The following is a 19,181-nucleotide window of genomic DNA, read 5'->3' as shown; positions in this document are numbered from 1 at the left end:
CTATATATAGAATGTATAAATCCCTATATATAGAATGTATAAATCCCTATATATAGAATGTATAAATCCCTATATAGAATGTATAAATCCCTATATATAGAATGTATAAATTCCTATATATAGAATGTATAAATCCCTATATATAGAATGTATAAATCCCTTATAGAATGTATAAATCCCTATATATAGAATGTATAAATCCCTATATAGAATGTATAAATCCCTATATATAGAATGTATAAATCCCTATATAGAATGTATAAATCCCTATATATAGAATGTATAAATCCCTATATAGAAGTAGAAATCCCTATATATAGAATGTATAAATCCATACATATAGAATGTATAAATCCCTATATAGAATGTATAAATCCCTATATATAGAATGTATAAATCCCTATATATAGAATGTATAAATCCCTATATATAGAATGTATAAATCCCTATATAGAATGTATAAATCCCTATATATAGAATGTATAAATCCCTATATAGAATGTATAAATCCCTATATATAGAATGTATAAATCCCTATATACAATGTATAAATTCCTATATATAGAATGTATAAATCCCTTATAGAATGTATTAATCCCTATATATAGAATGTATAAATCCCTATATAGAATGTATAAATCCCTATATAGAATGTATAAATCCCTATATATAGAATGTATAAATCCCTATATAGAATGTTTAAATCCTATGTATTATCCCAACACAGTTTGACATTGGCATCCCAGCCATGACTCAGTGCTGTAACCAGCTGGACAGTTGTTACGACACCTGTGGCTCCAACAAGTACCGCTGCGACTCCAACTACCGCTGGTGTCTCCACGCTATCTGCTCTGACCTGAAGAAAAGCTTGGGGTTCGTGTCAAAGGTCAAAGGTGAGTTACTGTAGCCACGGGAGTATATACTCTCCTCCGCTCACTGATGTAAGCACTCACTCACTCACTCTCTTGAGCCAGCATGTTGGAAAAATCTGCCGTTCTGCCCTTGAGCAAGGCAGTTGACCCCCAACAACAACTGCTACCCAGCAGCCGATGACGTGGACGTCGATTAAGGCAGCCCCCCCCTCCCCGCACACACCTCTCTGATTCAGACACATTTCAGTTGAATTCATTCAGTTGTACAACTGACTAGGTTTCCCCCTTCCCCTTCTTCTCCCTCAGTCAGCCAGTCAGTCAGCCAGTCAGCTAGTCAGCAACTCAGCCAGTCCGTTTGCCAGCCAGTCAGCCAGCCAGTCAGCCAGTCAGTCAGTCAGCCAGTCAGTCAGTCAGTCAGCCAGTCAGCCAGCCAGTCAGCCACTCAGCCAGCCAGTCAGCCAGCCAGTCAGTCAGCCACTCAGCCAGTCAGTCAGTCAGCCAGTCAGCCAGTCAGCCAGCCAGTCAGCCAGCCAGTCAGTCAGCCACTCAGCCAGTCAGTCAGCCAGTCAGCCACTCAGTTTGCCAGCCAGCCAGCCAGTCAGCCAGTCAGCCAGCCAGTCAGCCAGTCAGCCAGCCAGTCAGCCAGCCAGCCAGTCAGCCAGTCAGCCAGCCAGTCAGCCAGTCAGCCAGTCAGCCAGCCAGCCAGCCAGCCAGCCAGTCAGCCAGTCAGTCAGCCAGCCAGTCAGTCAGCCAGTCAGCCACTCAGCCAGTCAGTTTGCCAGCCAGCCAGCCAGTCAGTCAGCCAGTCAGCCAGCCAGTCAGCCAGCCAGTCAGCCACTCAGCCAGTCAGCCAGCCAGTCAGCCAGTCAGCCAGCCAGTCAGCCACTCAGCCACTCAGCCAGTCAGCCAGTCAGCCAGTCAGTCAGCCAGTCAGCCAGTCAGTCAGCCAGTCAGTCAGCCAGTCAGCGAGCCAGTCAGTCAGCCAGTCAGCGAGCCAGTCAGCCAGTCAGTCAGCCAGTCAGCCAGTCAGTCAGCCAGTCAGCCAGTCAGTCAGCCAGTCAGCCAGTCAGTCAGCCAGTCAGCCAGTCAGTCAGCCAGTCAGCCAGTCAGTCAGCCAGTCAGCCAGTCAGTCAGCCAGTCAGCCAGTCAGTCAGCCAGTCAGCGAGCCAGTCAGTCAGCCAGTCAGCCAGTCAGTCAGCCAGTCAGCCAGTCAGCGAGCCAGTCAGTCAGCCAGTCAGCCACTCAGTAGGGTTATTCCCCATGTATTATGTTACAGTACAAGTAACTGATAAAAACAAATATTTAAATTGTAATCCGTTGTTCCCAGCAAAACTATTGTAATCAGATTACAGATACAACTAGCTAATGTTAGCAATAGCCACCTAGCTAATGTTAGCAAAAGCCACTTAGCTAATGTTAGCAATAGCCACCTAGCTAATGTTGGCAATAGCCAACTAGCTAATGTTAGCAATAACCACCTAGCTAATGTTAGCAATAGCCACCTAGCTAATGTTAGCAATAGCCACTTAGCTAATGTTAGCAATAGCCACCTAGCTAATGTTAGCCACAACAAATTGGAATTCGTAACATTTCATACGTTTAGCAAATACGTAACATAATGTAAGAATTGCAAATTAAATAACATTTCATTACGAAATGTATGATGGACAGCCACAAATTAATACATAACATATCATACTAATTGGAGTGTTTCCTTATATTTGGGGTTATGCTCAGGTAAAACAGTTTGGCTAATCTATATTTCCAAGTCTTATTCTTGAAGATCAAGGGGTATAACATATTAGAGTTGAAAGCGAAAAACGATTAGGCAACAACAAATTCAATCCCCTCTAGACAACTTCCTGAACAAAGCACGTCAGAAATCAGCTCAATGTAACGGATTAATCCATAGACTAACCACTTCTGGGAAAATTGGAAAACGCTAAACAAACAACAACATGAATAGTTATCTATCCAAAATGGAGATGTATGGATAAACCACTTCTCTAATCTTTTTGGCTCTAAAACAAAGAACAAACAGCAAAAACCTGAACATGATCAAATACAAATCTCTCTCTCTCTCATCATAGCCCCTCTCGCTCACTCTCAATTCAATTTAAGGGCTTTATTGGCATGGGAAAACGTATGTTAACATTGCCAAAGCAAGTGAAGTAGATAACATACAAAAGTTAAATCAACAATATAAATCAACAGTAAACATTACACTCACAGAAGTTCCAAAAGAAAGACATTTCAAATGTCATATTATCTCTATATACAGTGTTGTAACGATGTGCAAATATTTATTAAAGTACAAAAGGGGAAAATAATCTCTCTCAACCCTAACCTTCTGTATCTCTCCCCCCTTCCAGCCTGTGAGACCGTAGCAGATGCTCTGTACAACACAGTGTGGACGCTGGGCTGCAGATCCTTCATGAACAGCCAGAGGGAAGCATGTCACTGTGAGGGAGAGGAGAGGGATGAGCTGTAGAGGACCAGGCTGGGAGGAGAGGGATGAGCTGTAGAGGACCAGGCTGGGAGGAGAGGGATGAGCTGTAGAGGACCAGGCTGGGACACAACACTACTCAACACGAGAGAAAGCTGGGAGGAGAGGGACGAGCTATAGAGGACCAGGCTGGGACACAACACTACTCAACACGAGAGAAAGCTGGGAGGAGAAGGACGAGCTATAGAGGACCAGGCTGGGACACAACACAACACTACTCAACACGAGAGAAAGCTGGGAGGAGAGGGACGAGCTATAGAGGACCAGGCTGGGACACAACACTACTCAACACGAGAGAAAGCTGGGAGGAGAAGGACGAGCTATAGAGGACCAGGCTGGGACACAACACAACACTACTCAACACGAGAGAAAGCTGGGAGGAGAGGGACGAGCTGTAGAGGACCAGGCTGGGACACAACACAACACTACTCAACACGAGAGAAAGCTGGGAGGAGAGGGACGAGCTATAGAGGACCAGGCTGGGACACAACACAACACTACTCAACACGAGAGAAAGCTGGGAGGAGAGGGACGAGCTGTAGAGGACCAGGCTGGGACACAACACTACTCAACACGAGAGAAAGCTGGGAGGAGAAGGACGAGCTATAGAGGACCAGGCTGGGACACAACACAACACTACTCAACACGAGAGAAAGCTGGGAGGAGAGGGACGAGCTATAGAGGACCAGGCTGGGACACAACACTACTCAACACGAGAGAAAGCTGGGAGGAGAGGGACGAGCTGTAGAGGACCAGGCTGGGAGGAGAGGCACGAGCTGTAGAGGACCAGGCTGGGACACAACACAACACTACTCAACACGAGAGAAAGCTGGGAGGAGAGGGACGAGCTGTAGAGGACCAGGCTGGGAGGAGAGGCACGAGCTGTAGAGGACCAGGCTGGGACACAACACAACACTACTCAACACGAGAGAAAGCTGGGAGGAGAGGGACGAGCTGTAGAGGACCAGGCTGGGACACAACACAACACTACTCAACACGAGAGAAAGCTGGGAGGACAGGGACGAGCCGTAGAGGACCAGGCTGGGACAATACACTACACTACCCAGCACTACACAACACAACACTACTCAACACGAGAGAAAGCTGGGAGGAGAGGGACGAGCTATAGAGGACCAGGCTGGGACACAACACAACACTACTCAACACGAGAGAAAGCTGGGAGGAGAGGGACGAGCTGTAGAGGACCAGGCTGGGACACAACACAACACTACTCAACACGAGAGAAAGCTGGGAGGAGAGGGACGAGCTATAGAGGACCAGGCTGGGACACAACACAACACTACTCAACACGAGAGAAAGCTGGGAGGAGAAGGACGAGCTATAGAGGACCAGGCTGGGAGGAGAGGGACGAGCTATAGAGGACCAGGCTGGGAGGAGAGGGACGAGCTATAGAGGACCAGGCTGGGAGGAGAAGGACGAGCTATAGAGGACCAGGCTGGGAGGAGAAGGACGAGCTATAGAGGACCAGGCTGGGAGGAGAGGGACGAGCTATAGAGGACCAGGCTGGGAGGAGAAGGACGAGCTATAGAGGACCAGGCTGGGAGGAGAGGGACGAGCTATAGAGGACCAGGCTGGGAGGAGAAGGACGAGCTATAGAGGACATGCAGGACAATATCCTCTTGCGAGAATCATCAATGGGAAAGGGTGCTTGGAACTCAAACATGGATTCATACAGTGGGACTTCACACCGCACAAATGAGAATATTACTTTATTATTAACCTAGAAAATATTTGTAAAAATTCTATTACCACATGAAAACACGACAGAGGTTTTACGCTTGATGAGGAAAGACTTTACCAATGAGTTAATAGTGGTTATTATGTAGAATAAAAAATACTAACCGTATGTAGCGTCGTGTCACACTGTCTTTATCTAACTTCTACCCCTATTTTTATATTTTCTGAAACTTGACAGCGGATATTTATATTTCAAATATATTTTCAGGAAAAGACTATGACTCCCATTAACATATTATTGTGTTATTATTTTATTAACATACCTCAAACCAACAAAAAAACTAATCCTGATAGAGTGAAGACCTTTCAGTCAGCATCATATCCCACATTAGAATACAAATGTCCCAAACGGCAACCTATTCCCTACAAAGTGCACTGCTTTTGACCACGGCACATGAGGCTCTGGTCGAAAGTAGTGCCCTTTGTAGGGAATAGGATGTCATTTGGGACGTAATCCCGAAATAACCTAGTCTAACACAACACAAACACCAGTTAGTTGGACCTGTGCTGTTACTGACAGGATACTTCCACAGCACAGCAATAAGTGTGTTATGTTGCGCTGTATGTTAATATGTGTGTTGAGGTCCATTGACTGATGGGAATATCAGGCTTTTTTTGTTGTTACTTTTCGATGAATAAATGAATGACTAATTATACAATGTTGATGTGATAAGTTCACTTAAGGTACTGTAGGTACAGTGGTGGTATACAGTAGTGGTATAGAGTAGTGGTATAGAGTGGTGTTATACTGTAGTGGTATAGAGTGGTGTTATACTGTAGTGGTATACAGTAGTGGTATACAGTAGTGGTATACAGTAGTGGTATAGAGTAGTGGTATACAGTAGTGGTATACAGTAGTGGTATACAGTAGTGGTATACAGTAGTGGTATAGAGTAGTGGTATACTGTAGTGGTATACAGTAGTGGTATACAGTAGTGGTATACAGTAGTGGTATAGAGTAGTGGTATACTGTAGTGGTATACAGTAGTGGTATAGAGTAGTGGTATACAGTAGTGGTATACTGTAGTGGTATACAGTAGTGGTATACAGTAGTGGTATAGAGTAGTGGTATACTGTAGTGGTATACAGTAGTGGTATAGAGTAGTGGTATACAGTAGTGGTATAGAGTACATTTACATTTACATTTAAGTCATTTAGCAGACGCTCTTATCCAGAGCGACTTACAAATTGGTGCATACACCTTATGACAACCAGTGGAACAGCCACTTGCATCTAAATCTTGTTGGGGGTGAGAAGGATTACTTACCCTTACTTACCCTATCCTAGGTATTCCTTGAAGAGGTGGGGTTTCAGGTGTCTCCGGAAGGTGGTGATTGACTCCGCTGTCCTGGCGTCGTGAGGAGTTTGTTCCACCATTGGGGGCCAGAGCAGCGAACAGTTTTGACTGGGCTGAGCGGGAACTGTACTTCCTCAGTGGTAGGGAGGCGAGCAGGCCAGAGGTGGATGAACGCAGTGCCCTTGTTTGGGAGTAGTGGTATAGAGTGGTGGTATACTGTAGTGGTATACAGTAGTGGTATAGAGTAGTGGTATACAGTAGTGGTATACTGTAGTGGTATACAGTAGTGGTATAGAGTAGTGGTATACAGTAGTGGTATAGAGTAGTGGTATAGAGTGGTGGTATACTGTAGTGGTATACTGTAGTGGTATAGAGTAGTGGTATACTGTAGTGGTAGAGAGTGGTGGTATAGAGAAGTGGTAGAGAGTGGTGGTATGCAGTAATGGTATGCAGTAGTGGTATAGAGTGGTGGTATACTGTAGTGGTATACAGTAGTGGTATAGAGTGGTGGTATAGAGTGGTGTTATACTGTAGTGGTATACAGTAGTGGTATAGAGTAGTGGTATACAGTAGTGGTATAGAGTAGTGGTATAGAGTGGTGGTATACTGTAGTGGTATACAGTAGTGGTATAGAGTAGTGGTATACAGTAGTGGTATAGAGTAGTGGTATACTGTAGTGGTATACAGTAGTGGTATAGAGTAGTGGTATACAGTAGTGGTATAGAGTAGTGGTATAGAGTGGTGGTATACTGTAGTGGTATACTGTAGTGGTATAGAGTAGTGGTATACTGTAGTGGTAGAGAGTGGTGGTATAGAGAAGTGGTAGAGAGTGGTGGTATGCAGTAATGGTATGCAGTAGTGGTATAGAGTGGTGGTATACTGTAGTGGTATACAGTAGTGGTATAGAGTAGTGGTATACTGTAGTGGTATACTGTAGTGGTAGAGAGTGGTGGTATAGAGAAGTGGTAGAGAGTGGTGGTATGCAGTAATGGTATGCAGTAGTGGTATAGAGTAGTGGTATGCAGTACTGGTATGCAGTAGTGGTATAGAGTAGTGGTATGCAGTACTGGTATAGAGTGGTGGTATACAGTAATGGTATGCAGTACTGGTATAGAGTAGTGGTATACAGTAATGGTATGCAGTAGTGGTATAGAGTAGTGGTATGCAGTACTGGTATAGAGTAGTGGTATGCAGTACTGGTATAGAGTAGTGGTATAATGTAGTGGTATAGAGTAGTGGTATACTGTAGTGGTATAGAGTGGTGGTATACTGTAGTGGTAGAGAGTGGTGGTATAGAGAAGTGGTAGAGAGTGGTGGTATGCAGTAATGGTATGCAGTAGTGGTATAGAGTAGTGGTATGCAGTACTGGTATGCAGTAGTGGTATAGAGTAGTGGTATGCAGTACTGGTATAGAGTGGTGGTATACAGTAATGGTATGCAGTACTGGTATAGAGTAGTGGTATACAGTAATGGTATGCAGTAGTGGTATAGAGTAGTGGTATGCAGTACTGGTATAGAGTAGTGGTATAATGTAGTGGTATAGAGTAGTGGTATAATGTAGTGGTATAGAGTGGTGGTATACTGTAGTGGTATAGAGTGGTGGTATACTGTAGTGGTATAGAGTGGTGGTATAGAGTAGGGTATACAGTAGTGGTATACTGTGGTGGTATACAGTAATGATATGCAGTACTGGTATAGAGTAGTGGTATACAGTAATGGTATGCAGTAGTGGTATGCGGTACTGGTATAGAGTAGTGGTATAATGTAGTGGTATAGAGTAGTGGTATAATGTAGTGGTATAGAGTAGTGGTATAATGTAGTGGTATAGAGTGGTGGTATACTGTAGTGGTATACAGTAATGGTACGCAGTAGTGGTATACAGTAGTTGTATGCAGTAGTGGTATACAGTAGTGGTATGCAGTAGTGGTATAGAGTGGTGGTATACTGTAGCGGTATAGAGTGGTGGTATACTGTAGTGGTATAGAGTAGGGGTATACAGTAATGGTATACTGTAGTGGTATAGAGTAGTGGTATAGAGTGGTGGTATACTGTAGTGGTATACTGTGGTGGTATACTGTGGTGGTATACTGTAGTGGTATACAGTAGTGGTATACAGTAGTGGTATACTGTAGTGGTAGAGAGTGGTGGTATAGAGAAGTGGTAGAGAGTGGTGGTATGCAGTAATGGTATGCAGTAGTGGTATAGAGTAGTGGTATGCAGTACTGGTATGCAGTAGTGGTATAGAGTAGTGGTATGCAGTACTGGTATAGAGTGGTGGTATACAGTAATGGTATGCAGTACTGGTATAGTGTAGTGGTATACAGTAATGGTATGCAGTAGTGGTATAGAGTAGTGGTATGCAGTACTGGTATAGAGTAGTGGTATGCAGTACTGGTATAGAGTAGTGGTATAATGTAGTGGTATAGAGTAGTGGTATACTGTAGTGGTATAGAGTGGTGGTATACTGTAGTGGTAGAGAGTGGTGGTATAGAGAAGTGGTAGAGAGTGGTGGTATGCAGTAATGGTATGCAGTAGTGGTATAGAGTAGTGGTATGCAGTACTGGTATAGAGTAGTGGTATGCAGTACTGGTATAGAGTGGTGGTATACAGTAATGGTATGCAGTACTGGTATAGAGTAGTGGTATACAGTAATGGTATGCAGTAGTGGTATAGAGTAGTGGTATGCAGTACTGGTATAGAGTAGTGGTATAATGTAGTGGTATAGAGTAGTGGTATAATGTAGTGGTATAGAGTGGTGGTATACTGTAGTGGTATAGAGTGGTGGTATACTGTAGTGGTATAGAGTGGTGGTATAGAGTAGGGGTATACAGTAGTGGTATACTGTGGTGGTATACAGTAATGGTATGCAGTACTGGTATAGAGTAGTGGTATACAGTAATGGTATGCAGTAGTGGTATAGAGTAGTGGTATGCGGTACTGGTATAGAGTAGTGGTATAATGTAGTGGTATAGAGTAGTGGTATAATGTAGTGGTATAGAGTAGTGGTATAATGTAGTGGTATAGAGTGGTGGTATACTGTAGTGGTATACAGTAATGGTATGCAGTAGTGGTATACAGTAGTGGTATGCAGTAGTGGTATACAGTAGTGGTATGCAGTAGTGGTATAGAGTAGTGGTATAGAGTGGTGGTATACTGTAGCGGTATAGAGTGGTGGTATACTGTAGTGGTATAGAGTAGGGGTATACAGTAATGGTATACTGTAGTGGTATAGAGTAGTGGTATAGAGTGGTGGTATACTGTAGTGGTATACTGTGGTGGTATACTGTGGTGGTATACTGTAGTGGTATACTGTGGTGGTATAGAGTAGTGGTATACAGTAGTGGTATACTGTGGCGGTATACTGTAGTGGTATAGAGTGGTGGTATACTGTAGTGGTATAGAATGGTGGTATACAGTAGTGGTATACAGTAGTGGTATACTGTGGTGGTATACTGTAGTGGTTTAGAGTGGTGGTATACAGTAGTGGTATAGAGTAGTGGTATACAGTAGTGGTATACAGTAGTGGTATACTGTGGCGGTACTGTAGTGGTATACTGTGGCGGTATACTGTAGTGGTATAGAGTGGTGGTATACTGTAGTGGTATAGAGTGGTGGTATACAGTAGTGGTATAGAGTGGTGGTATACTGTAGTGGTATAGAGTAGGGGTATACAGTAATGGTATACTGTAGTGGTATAGAGTAGAGGTATAGAGTGGTGGTATACTGTAGTGGTATACTGTGGTGGTATACTGTGGTGGTATACTGTAGTGGTATACTGTGGTGGTATAGAGTAGTGGTATACAGTAGTGGTATACTGTGGCGGTATACTGTAGTGGTATAGAGTGGTGGTATACTGTAGTGGTATAGAGTGGTGGTATGCAGTACTGGTATAGAGTAGTGGTATACAGTAATGGTATGCAGTAGTGGTATAGAGTAGTGGTATGCAGTACTGGTATAGAGTGGTGGTATACAGTAATGGTATGCAGTACTGGTATAGTGTAGTGGTATACAGTAATGGTATGCAGTAGTGGTATAGAGTAGTGGTATGCAGTACTGGTATAGAGTAGTGGTATGCAGTACTGGTATAGAGTAGTGGTATAATGTAGTGGTATAGAGTAGTGGTATACTGTAGTGGTATAGAGTGGTGGTATACTGTAGTGGTAGAGAGTGGTGGTATAGAGAAGTGGTAGAGAGTGGTGGTATGCAGTAATGGTATGCAGTAGTGGTATAGAGTAGTGGTATGCAGTACTGGTATGCAGTAGTGGTATAGAGTAGTGGTATGCAGTACTGGTATAGAGTGGTGGTATACAGTAATGGTATGCAGTACTGGTATAGAGTAGTGGTATACAGTAATGGTATGCAGTAGTGGTATAGAGTAGTGGTATGCAGTACTGGTATAGAGTAGTGGTATAATGTAGTGGTATAGAGTAGTGGTATAATGTAGTGGTATAGAGTGGTGGTATACTGTAGTGGTATAGAGTGGTGGTATACTGTAGTGGTATAGAGTGGTGGTATAGAGTAGGGGTATACAGTAGTGGTATACTGTGGTGGTATACAGTAATGGTATGCAGTACTGGTATAGAGTAGTGGTATACAGTAATGGTATGCAGTAGTGGTATAGAGTAGTGGTATGCGGTACTGGTATAGAGTAGTGGTATAATGTAGTGGTATAGAGTAGTGGTATAATGTAGTGGTATAGAGTAGTGGTATAATGTAGTGGTATAGAGTGGTGGTATACTGTAGTGGTATACAGTAATGGTATGCAGTAGTGGTATACAGTAGTGGTATGCAGTAGTGGTATACAGTAGTGGTATGCAGTAGTGGTATAGAGTAGTGGTATAGAGTGGTGGTATACTGTAGCGGTATAGAGTGGTGGTATACTGTAGTGGTATAGAGTAGGGGTATACAGTAATGGTATACTGTAGTGGTATAGAGTAGTGGTATAGAGTGGTGGTATACTGTAGTGGTATACTGTGGTGGTATACTGTGGTGGTATACTGTAGTGGTATACTGTGGTGGTATAGAGTAGTGGTATACAGTAGTGGTATACTGTGGCGGTATACTGTAGTGGTATAGAGTGGTGGTATACTGTAGTGGTATAGAATGGTGGTATACAGTAGTGGTATACAGTAGTGGTATACTGTGGTGGTATACTGTAGTGGTTTAGAGTGGTGGTATACAGTAGTGGTATAGAGTAGTGGTATACAGTAGTGGTATACAGTAGTGGTATACTGTGGCGGTATACTGTAGTGGTATACTGTGGCGGTATACTGTAGTGGTATAGAGTGGTGGTATACTGTAGTGGTATAGAGTGGTGGTATACAGTAGTGGTATAGAGTGGTGGTATACTGTAGTGGTATAGAGTAGGGTATACAGTAATGGTATACTGTAGTGGTATAGAGTAGAGGTATAGAGTGGTGGTATACTGTAGTGGTATACTGTGGTGGTATACTGTGGTGGTATACTGTAGTGGTATACTGTGGTGGTATAGAGTAGTGGTATACAGTAGTGGTATACTGTGGCGGTATACTGTAGTGGTATAGAGTGGTGGTATACTGTAGTGGTATAGAGTGGTGGTATGCAGTACTGGTATAGAGTAGTGGTATACAGTAATGGTATGCAGTAGTGGTATAGAGTAGTGGTATGCGGTACTGGTATAGAGTAGTGGTATAATGTAGTGGTATAGAGTAGTGGTATAATGTAGTGGTATAGAGTAGTGGTATAATGTAGTGGTATAGAGTGGTGGTATACTGTAGTGGTATACAGTAATGGTATGCAGTAGTGGTATACAGTAGTTGTATGCAGTAGTGGTATACAGTAGTGGTATGCAGTAGTGGTATAGAGTAGTGGTATAGAGTGGTGGTATACTGTAGCGGTATAGAGTGGTGGTATACTGTAGTGGTATAGAGTAGGGTATACAGTAATGGTATACTGTAGTGGTATAGAGTAGTGGTATAGAGTGGTGGTATACTGTAGTGGTATACTGTGGTGGTATACTGTGGTGGTATACTGTAGTGGTATACAGTAGTGGTATAGAGTAGTGGTATACTGTAGTGGTAGAGAGTGGTGGTATAGAGAAGTGGTAGAGAGTGGTGGTATGCAGTAATGGTATGCAGTAGTGGTATAGAGTAGTGGTATGCAGTACTGGTATGCAGTAGTGGTATAGAGTAGTGGTATGCAGTACTGGTATAGAGTGGTGGTATACAGTAATGGTATGCAGTACTGGTATAGTGTAGTGGTATAGAGTAGTGGTATGCAGTACTGGTATAGAGTAGTGGTATGCAGTACTGGTATAGAGTAGTGGTATAATGTAGTGGTAGAGAGTAGTGGTATACTGTAGTGGTATAGAGTGGTGGTATACTGTAGTGGTAGAGAGTGGTGGTATAGAGAAGTGGTAGAGAGTGGTGGTATGCAGTAATGGTATGCAGTAGTGGTATAGAGTAGTGGTATGCAGTACTGGTATGCAGTAGTGGTATAGAGTAGTGGTATGCAGTACTGGTATAGAGTGGTGGTATTCAGTAATGGTATGCAGTACTGGTATAGAGTAGTGGTATACAGTAATGGTATGCAGTAGTGGTATAGAGTAGTGGTATGCAGTACTGGTATAGAGTAGTGGTATAATGTAGTGGTATAGAGTAGTGGTATAATGTAGTGGTATAGAGTGGTGGTATACTGTAGTGGTATAGAGTGGTGGTATACTGTAGTGGTATAGAGTGGTGGTATAGAGTAGGGGTATACAGTAGTGGTATACTGTGGTGGTATACAGTAATGGTATGCAGTACTGGTATAGAGTAGTGGTATACAGTAATGGTATGCAGTAGTGGTATAGAGTAGTGGTATGCGGTACTGGTATAGAGTAGTGGTATAATGTAGTGGTATAGAGTAGTGGTATAATGTAGTGGTATAGAGTAGTGGTATAATGTAGTGGTATAGAGTGGTGGTATACTGTAGTGGTATACAGTAATGGTATGCAGTAGTGGTATACAGTAGTGGTATGCAGTAGTGGTATACAGTAGTGGTATGCAGTAGTGGTATAGAGTAGTGGTATAGAGTGGTGGTATACTGTAGCGGTATAGAGTAGGGGTATACAGTAATGGTATACTGTAGTGGTATAGAGTAGTGGTATAGAGTGGTGGTATACTGTAGTGGTATACTGTGGTGGTATACTGTGGTGGTATACTGTAGTGGTATACTGTGGTGGTATAGAGTAGTGGTATACAGTAGTGGTATACTGTGGCGGTATACTGTAGTGGTATAGAGTGGTGGTATACTGTAGTGGTATAGAATGGTGGTATACAGTAGTGGTATACAGTAGTGGTATACTGTGGTGGTATACTGTAGTGGTTTAGAGTGGTGGTATACAGTAGTGGTATAGAGTAGTGGTATACAGTAGTGGTATACAGTAGTGGTATACTGTGGCGGTATACTGTAGTGGTATACTGTGGCGGTATACTGTAGTGGTATAGAGTGGTGGTATACTGTAGTGGTATAGAGTGGTGGTATACAGTAGTGGTATAGAGTGGTGGTATACTGTAGTGGTATAGAGTAGGGGTATACAGTAATGGTATACTGTAGTGGTATAGAGTAGTGGTATAGAGTGGTGGTATACTGTAGTGGTATACTGTGGTGGTATACTGTGGTGGTATACTGTAGTGGTATACTGTGGTGGTATAGAGTAGTGGTATACAGTAGTGGTATACTGTGGCGGTATACTGTAGTGGTATAGAGTGGTGGTATACTGTAGTGGTATAGAGTGGTGGTATGCAGTACTGGTATAGAGTAGTGGTATACAGTAATGGTATGCAGTAGTGGTATAGAGTAGTGGTATGCGGTACTGGTATAGAGTAGTGGTATAATGTAGTGGTATAGAGTAGTGGTATAATGTAGTGGTATAGAGTAGTGGTATAATGTAGTGGTATAGAGTGGTGGTATACTGTAGTGGTATAATGTAGTGGTATAGAGTAGTGGTATAATGTAGTGGTATAGAGTAGTGGTATAATGTAGTGGTATAGAGTGGTGGTATACTGTAGTGGTATAGAGTAGGGGTATACAGTAATGGTATACTGTAGTGGTATAGAGTAGTGGTATAGAGTGGTGGTATACTGTAGTGGTATACTGTGGTGGTATACTGTGGTGGTATACTGTAGTGGTATACAGTAGTGGTATAGAGTAGTGGTATACTGTAGTGGTAGAGAGTGGTGGTATAGAGAAGTGGTAGAGAGTGGTGGTATGCAGTAATGGTATGCAGTAGTGGTATAGAGTAGTGGTATGCAGTACTGGTATGCAGTAGTGGTATAGAGTAGTGGTATGCAGTACTGGTATAGAGTGGTGGTATACAGTAATGGTATGCAGTACTGGTATAGAGTAGTGGTATACAGTAATGGTATGCAGTAGTGGTATAGAGTAGTGGTATGCAGTACTGGTATAGAGTAGTGGTATGCAGTACTGGTATAGAGTAGTGGTATAATGTAGTGGTATAGAGTAGTGGTATACTGTAGTGGTATAGAGTGGTGGTATACTGTAGTGGTAGAGAGTGGTGGTATAGAGAAGTGGTAGAGAGTGGTGGTATGCAGTAATGGTATGCAGTAGTGGTATAGAGTAGTGGTATGCAGTACTGGTATGCAGTAGTGGTATAGAGTAGTGGTATGCAGTACTGGTATAGAGTGGTGGTATACAGTAATGGTATGCAGTACTGGTATAGAGTGGTGGTATACAGTAATGGTATGCAGTAGTGGTATAGAGTAGTGGTAAGCAGTACTGGTATAGAGTAGTGGTATAATGTAGTGGTATAGAGTAGTGGTATAATGTAGTGGTATAGAGTGGTGGTATACTGTAGTGGTATAGAGTGGTGGTATACTGTAGTGGTATAGAGTGGTGGTATACAGTAGTGGTATACAGTAGTGGTATACTGTGGTGGTATACTGTGGTGGTATACTGTGGTGGTATACTGTAGTGGTATACTGTGGTGGTATAGAGTAGTGGTATACAGTAGTGGTATACTGTGGTGGTATACTGTAGTGGTATAGAGTGGTGGTATACTGTAGTGGTATAGAGTGGTGGTATACAGTAGTGGTATACAGTAGTGGTATACTGTGGTGGTATACTGTAGTGGTTTAGAGTGGTGGTATACAGTAGTGGTATACAGTAGTGGTATAGAGTAGTGGTATACAGTAGTGGTATACAGTAGTGGTATACTGTGGCGGTATACTGTAGTGGTATACTGTGGTGGTATACTGTAGTGGTATAGAGTGGTGGTATACTGTGGTGGTATACTGTAGTGGTATAGAGTGGTGGTATACAGTAGTGGTATACTGTGGTGGTATACTGTAGTGGTATAGAGTGGTGGTATACAGTAGTGGTATACTGTGGTGGTATACTGTAGTGGTATAGAGTAGGGGCATACAGTAGTGGTATACAGTAGTGGTATACTGTGGTGGTATACTGTAGTGGTTTAGAGTGGTGGTATACAGTAGTGGTATAGAGTGGTGGTATACAGTAGTGGTATAGAGTGGTGGTATACAGTAGTGGTATATTGTAGTGGAAAACAGTAGTGGTATACAGTGGTGATTTCTAGTCACGATACACCACATGTTTTCAGTTAATACTCATCAGGGTTTTTCAATGAGCTCCTCCTGGTGTCAGTCGTTCTGCTCTCTTTATCAATCCGGGGTGTCAGTCGTTCTGCTCTCTTTATCAATCCGGGTGTCAGTCGTTCTGCTCTCTTTATTAACCCGGGTGTCAGTCGTTCTGCTCTCTTTATCAACCTGGGGTGTCAGTCGCTCTGCTCTCTTTATTAACCCGGGTGTCAGTCGTTCTGCTCTCTTTATCAACCCGGGTGTCAGTCGTTCTGCTCTCTTTATTAACCTGGGGTGTCAGTCGTTCTGCTCTCTTTATCAACCTGGGGTGTCAGTCGTTCTGCTCTCTTTATCAACCCGGGGTGTCAGTCGTTCTGCTCTCTTTATTAACCCGGGGTGTCAGTCGTTCTGCTCTCTTTATTAACCTGTGGTGTCAGTCGTTCTGCTCTCTTGTCAAGCCAAACACGACAACTCTATAAGAATTTGACAAGAGAGCATAAACAGACTGGCAGTCAGGCTAGCTCTCCATACATAATGCTGCCACCACCATGCTCCACCGTAGGGATGGTGCCAGGTTTCCTCCAGACGTCACACTTGGCATTCAGGCCAAAGAGTCTAATCTTGGTTTCATCAGATCAGAGAATCTTGTTTCTCATCTCATCTGAGACCTTTAGGTGCCTTTAGGCAAACTCCAAGTGGGCTGTTATGTGTCATTTACTGAGGAGTGGCTTCCATCTCGCCACTATCATAAAGGCCTGATTGGTGGAGTGCTGCAGTGGAAGATTCTCCCATCTCCACAGAGAAACTCTGGAGCTCTGTCAGAGTGACCATCAGGTTCTCGGTCACCTCCCTGACCAAAGCCCTTCTCCCCCGATTGCTCAGTTTGGCCGGGCGACCAGCTCTAGGAAGAGTCTTGATGGTTCCATTTAATAATAATGGAGGCCACTGTGTTCTTGGGGACCTTCAATTCCTTCCCCAGATCTGTCCCTCGACACAATCCTGTCTAGGAGCTCTACGGACAATTCCTCATCGCTTGGTTTTTGCACTGTCCACTGTGGGACCTTATATAGACAGGTGTGTGCCTTTCCAAATAATTTACCACAGGTGGACTCCAAGTTGTAGAAAAATCTTAAGGATGATCAATGGAAACAGAATGCAGCTGAGCTCAATGTCGAGTCTCATAGCAAAGAGTCTGAATATTGATGTAAATAAGGTACATCTGTTTTTATTATTAATACAGTTGCAAAAAATGTCTTGTTTTGTCATTATAGGGTATTGTGTGTAGATTGATGAGAAAAAAAGGGATTTTAATACATTTTAGAATAAGGCTGAAACGTAACAAAATGTGGAAAAAGTCAAAGACACTGTATAAACCAGTACATTGGCATGAAATAAATCTACATTTTCTAACCTTTATATTTAACTAGGCAAGTCAGGCATCTACATACAGGCATGGCCTGTAAAACAAGTCATCAGGCTTTGAGAAACGCATCTAGCAAAACTCACTGACCTAGTTGAGGATCTGTCATCTTGTAGTACGACTGACAAATTGCAAACCCCAGCTCCTCAAGCCTTTCAAACGATTTCTAATAGAACTGCCAATCACTTTAATGTGTGAGGAGATTGTGCTCGAGGGCCAAGTGGCTAAGATATAGGAATGCGTTTCAATTGGCACCCTATTCCCCTATGGGCCCTGATCAAATGTAGTGCACTATATAGGAAATAGGGTGGGATTTGGAACGTAAGCATATATATATATATACTGATGTGCTGTATTTACCAGAGACTGACATAAGGGAGTTAGAGGATACAGTGCATTACTGAGGGATGTGTGGCCTGGCCTACATCGATGACTGAAAGTCAGGACTTGATTTGACTAATTGATTTGGTTTAACCAGGAGAGTCTCTGATGGTTCTCTTGACCTTCTGAGTTGTGTAAGTGGTCACATGGTAAATTAGTGGATGTCATCATGTCCTTTCCGACTGAACCACGAGGCCTCTCAAACTCAACTCTGGACCTAGATGCCAGTTCCACTGCTTTCCCCCATAGTGGCCCTCTAATCAGGGACTGGTTTAGACCTGGGACACCAAGTGGGTGATTCACCTCTAATCAGGGACTGATTTAGACCTGGGACACCAAGTGGGTGATTCACCTCTAATCAGGGACTGATTTAGACCTGGGACACCAAGTGGGTGATTCACCTCTAATCAGGGACTGATTTAGACCTGGGACACCAGGTGGGTGATTCCCCCTCTAATCAGGGACTGATTTAGACCTGGGACACCAGGTGGGTGATTCCCCTCTAATCAGGGACTGATTTAGACCTGGGACACCAGGTGGGTGATTCCCCTCTAATCAGGGACTGGTTTAGACCAGGGACACCAGGTGGGTGATTCCCCTCTAATCAGGGACTGATTTAGACCTGGGACACCGGGTGGGTGGTTCCCCTCTAATCAGGGACTGATTTAGACCTGGGACACCAGGTGGGTGATTCTCCTCTAATCAGGGACTGATTTAGACCTGGGACACCAGGTGGGTGATTCCCCTCTAATCAGGGACTGATTTAGACCTGGGACACCAGGTGGGTGATTCCCCTCTAATCAGGGACTGGTTTAGACCTGGGACACCAAGTGGGTGATTCCCCCTCTAATCAGGGACTGGTTTAGACCTGGGACACCAGGTGGGGGAAATGAATGATCAGGTAGAACAGACAACCAGCAGACTCCGGAGCTGTATGGGTCCTCACACATAGCATTATTGATTCTGCAACGCTTCACTCTATGGCCTGGTGGTGGTGGTGGTGGTGGTGGTGGCCTGGTGGTGGTGTTGGCCTGGTGGTGGTGGTGGTGGCCTGGTGGTGGTGGTGGTGGTGGCCTGGTGGTGGTGGTGGTGGCCTGGTGGTGGTGGTGGTGGTGGCCTGGTGGTGGTGGTCTGGTGGTGGTGGTGGTGGTGGTGGTGGTGGTGGTGGTGGCCTGGTGGTGGTGGTGGTGGCCTGGTAGTGGTGGTGGCCTGGTGGTGGTGGTGGTGGCCTGGTGGTGGTGGTGGTGGCCTGGTAGTGGTGGTGGCCTGGTGGTGGTGGTGGCCTGGTGGTGATGGTGGTGGTGGTGGTGGTGGTGGTGGTGGTGGTGGCCTGGTGGTGGTGGCCTGGTGGTGGTGGTGGTGGCGGTGGCCT

At 44.0% G+C, this 19,181-nt stretch overlaps 1 protein-coding gene and 2 long non-coding RNA genes across 3 annotated transcripts; 2 read left to right on the top strand and 1 right to left on the bottom strand.

Annotated features, from left to right (window-relative positions):
• The first annotated feature begins 614 nt into the window (after positions 1 to 614).
• Positions 615 to 5,820, top strand: LOC127924862 (group XIIB secretory phospholipase A2-like protein). The gene is made up of 2 exons (XM_052509502.1): positions 615 to 893; positions 3,245 to 5,820. The coding sequence occupies exons 1-2, from the start codon at positions 749 to 751 to the stop codon at positions 3,361 to 3,363; spliced, it is 264 nt and encodes an 87-aa protein (XP_052365462.1). The 5' UTR covers positions 615 to 748; the 3' UTR covers positions 3,364 to 5,820.
• Positions 5,821 to 17,217: 11,397 nt separating this feature from the next.
• On the bottom strand, positions 17,218 to 18,815 carry LOC127924861 (uncharacterized). Its single transcript, XR_008119094.1, has 2 exons — positions 18,678 to 18,815; positions 17,218 to 18,627 (listed from the first exon to the last, which is right to left on the bottom strand). It is a non-coding gene; the product is annotated as an uncharacterized LOC127924861 (long non-coding RNA).
• Positions 17,646 to 18,875, top strand: LOC127924860 (uncharacterized). Its single transcript, XR_008119093.1, has 3 exons — positions 17,646 to 18,099; positions 18,297 to 18,590; positions 18,690 to 18,875. It is a non-coding gene; the product is annotated as an uncharacterized LOC127924860 (long non-coding RNA).
• Positions 18,876 to 19,181: the final 306 nt, after the last annotated feature.

This window comes from Oncorhynchus keta, unplaced genomic scaffold (genome assembly GCF_023373465.1).
Source record: "Oncorhynchus keta strain PuntledgeMale-10-30-2019 unplaced genomic scaffold, Oket_V2 Un_contig_4679_pilon_pilon, whole genome shotgun sequence".
Lineage (NCBI taxonomy): Eukaryota > Metazoa > Chordata > Actinopteri > Salmoniformes > Salmonidae > Oncorhynchus > Oncorhynchus keta.
The sequence above is the reverse complement of the archived record's forward strand: the minus strand, read 5'-3'. Positions and strand labels throughout refer to the sequence as shown.

Coding starts and splice junctions, on each gene's coding strand:
- LOC127924862 (XM_052509502.1), top strand. CDS start 749: ATGACTCAGTGCTGTAACCAGCTGGACAGTTGTTACGACACCTGTGGC. Junction 894..3,244: donor GTTCGTGTCAAAGGTCAAAG/GTGAGTTACTGT, acceptor CCCCCCTTCCAG/CCTGTGAGACCGTAGCAGAT.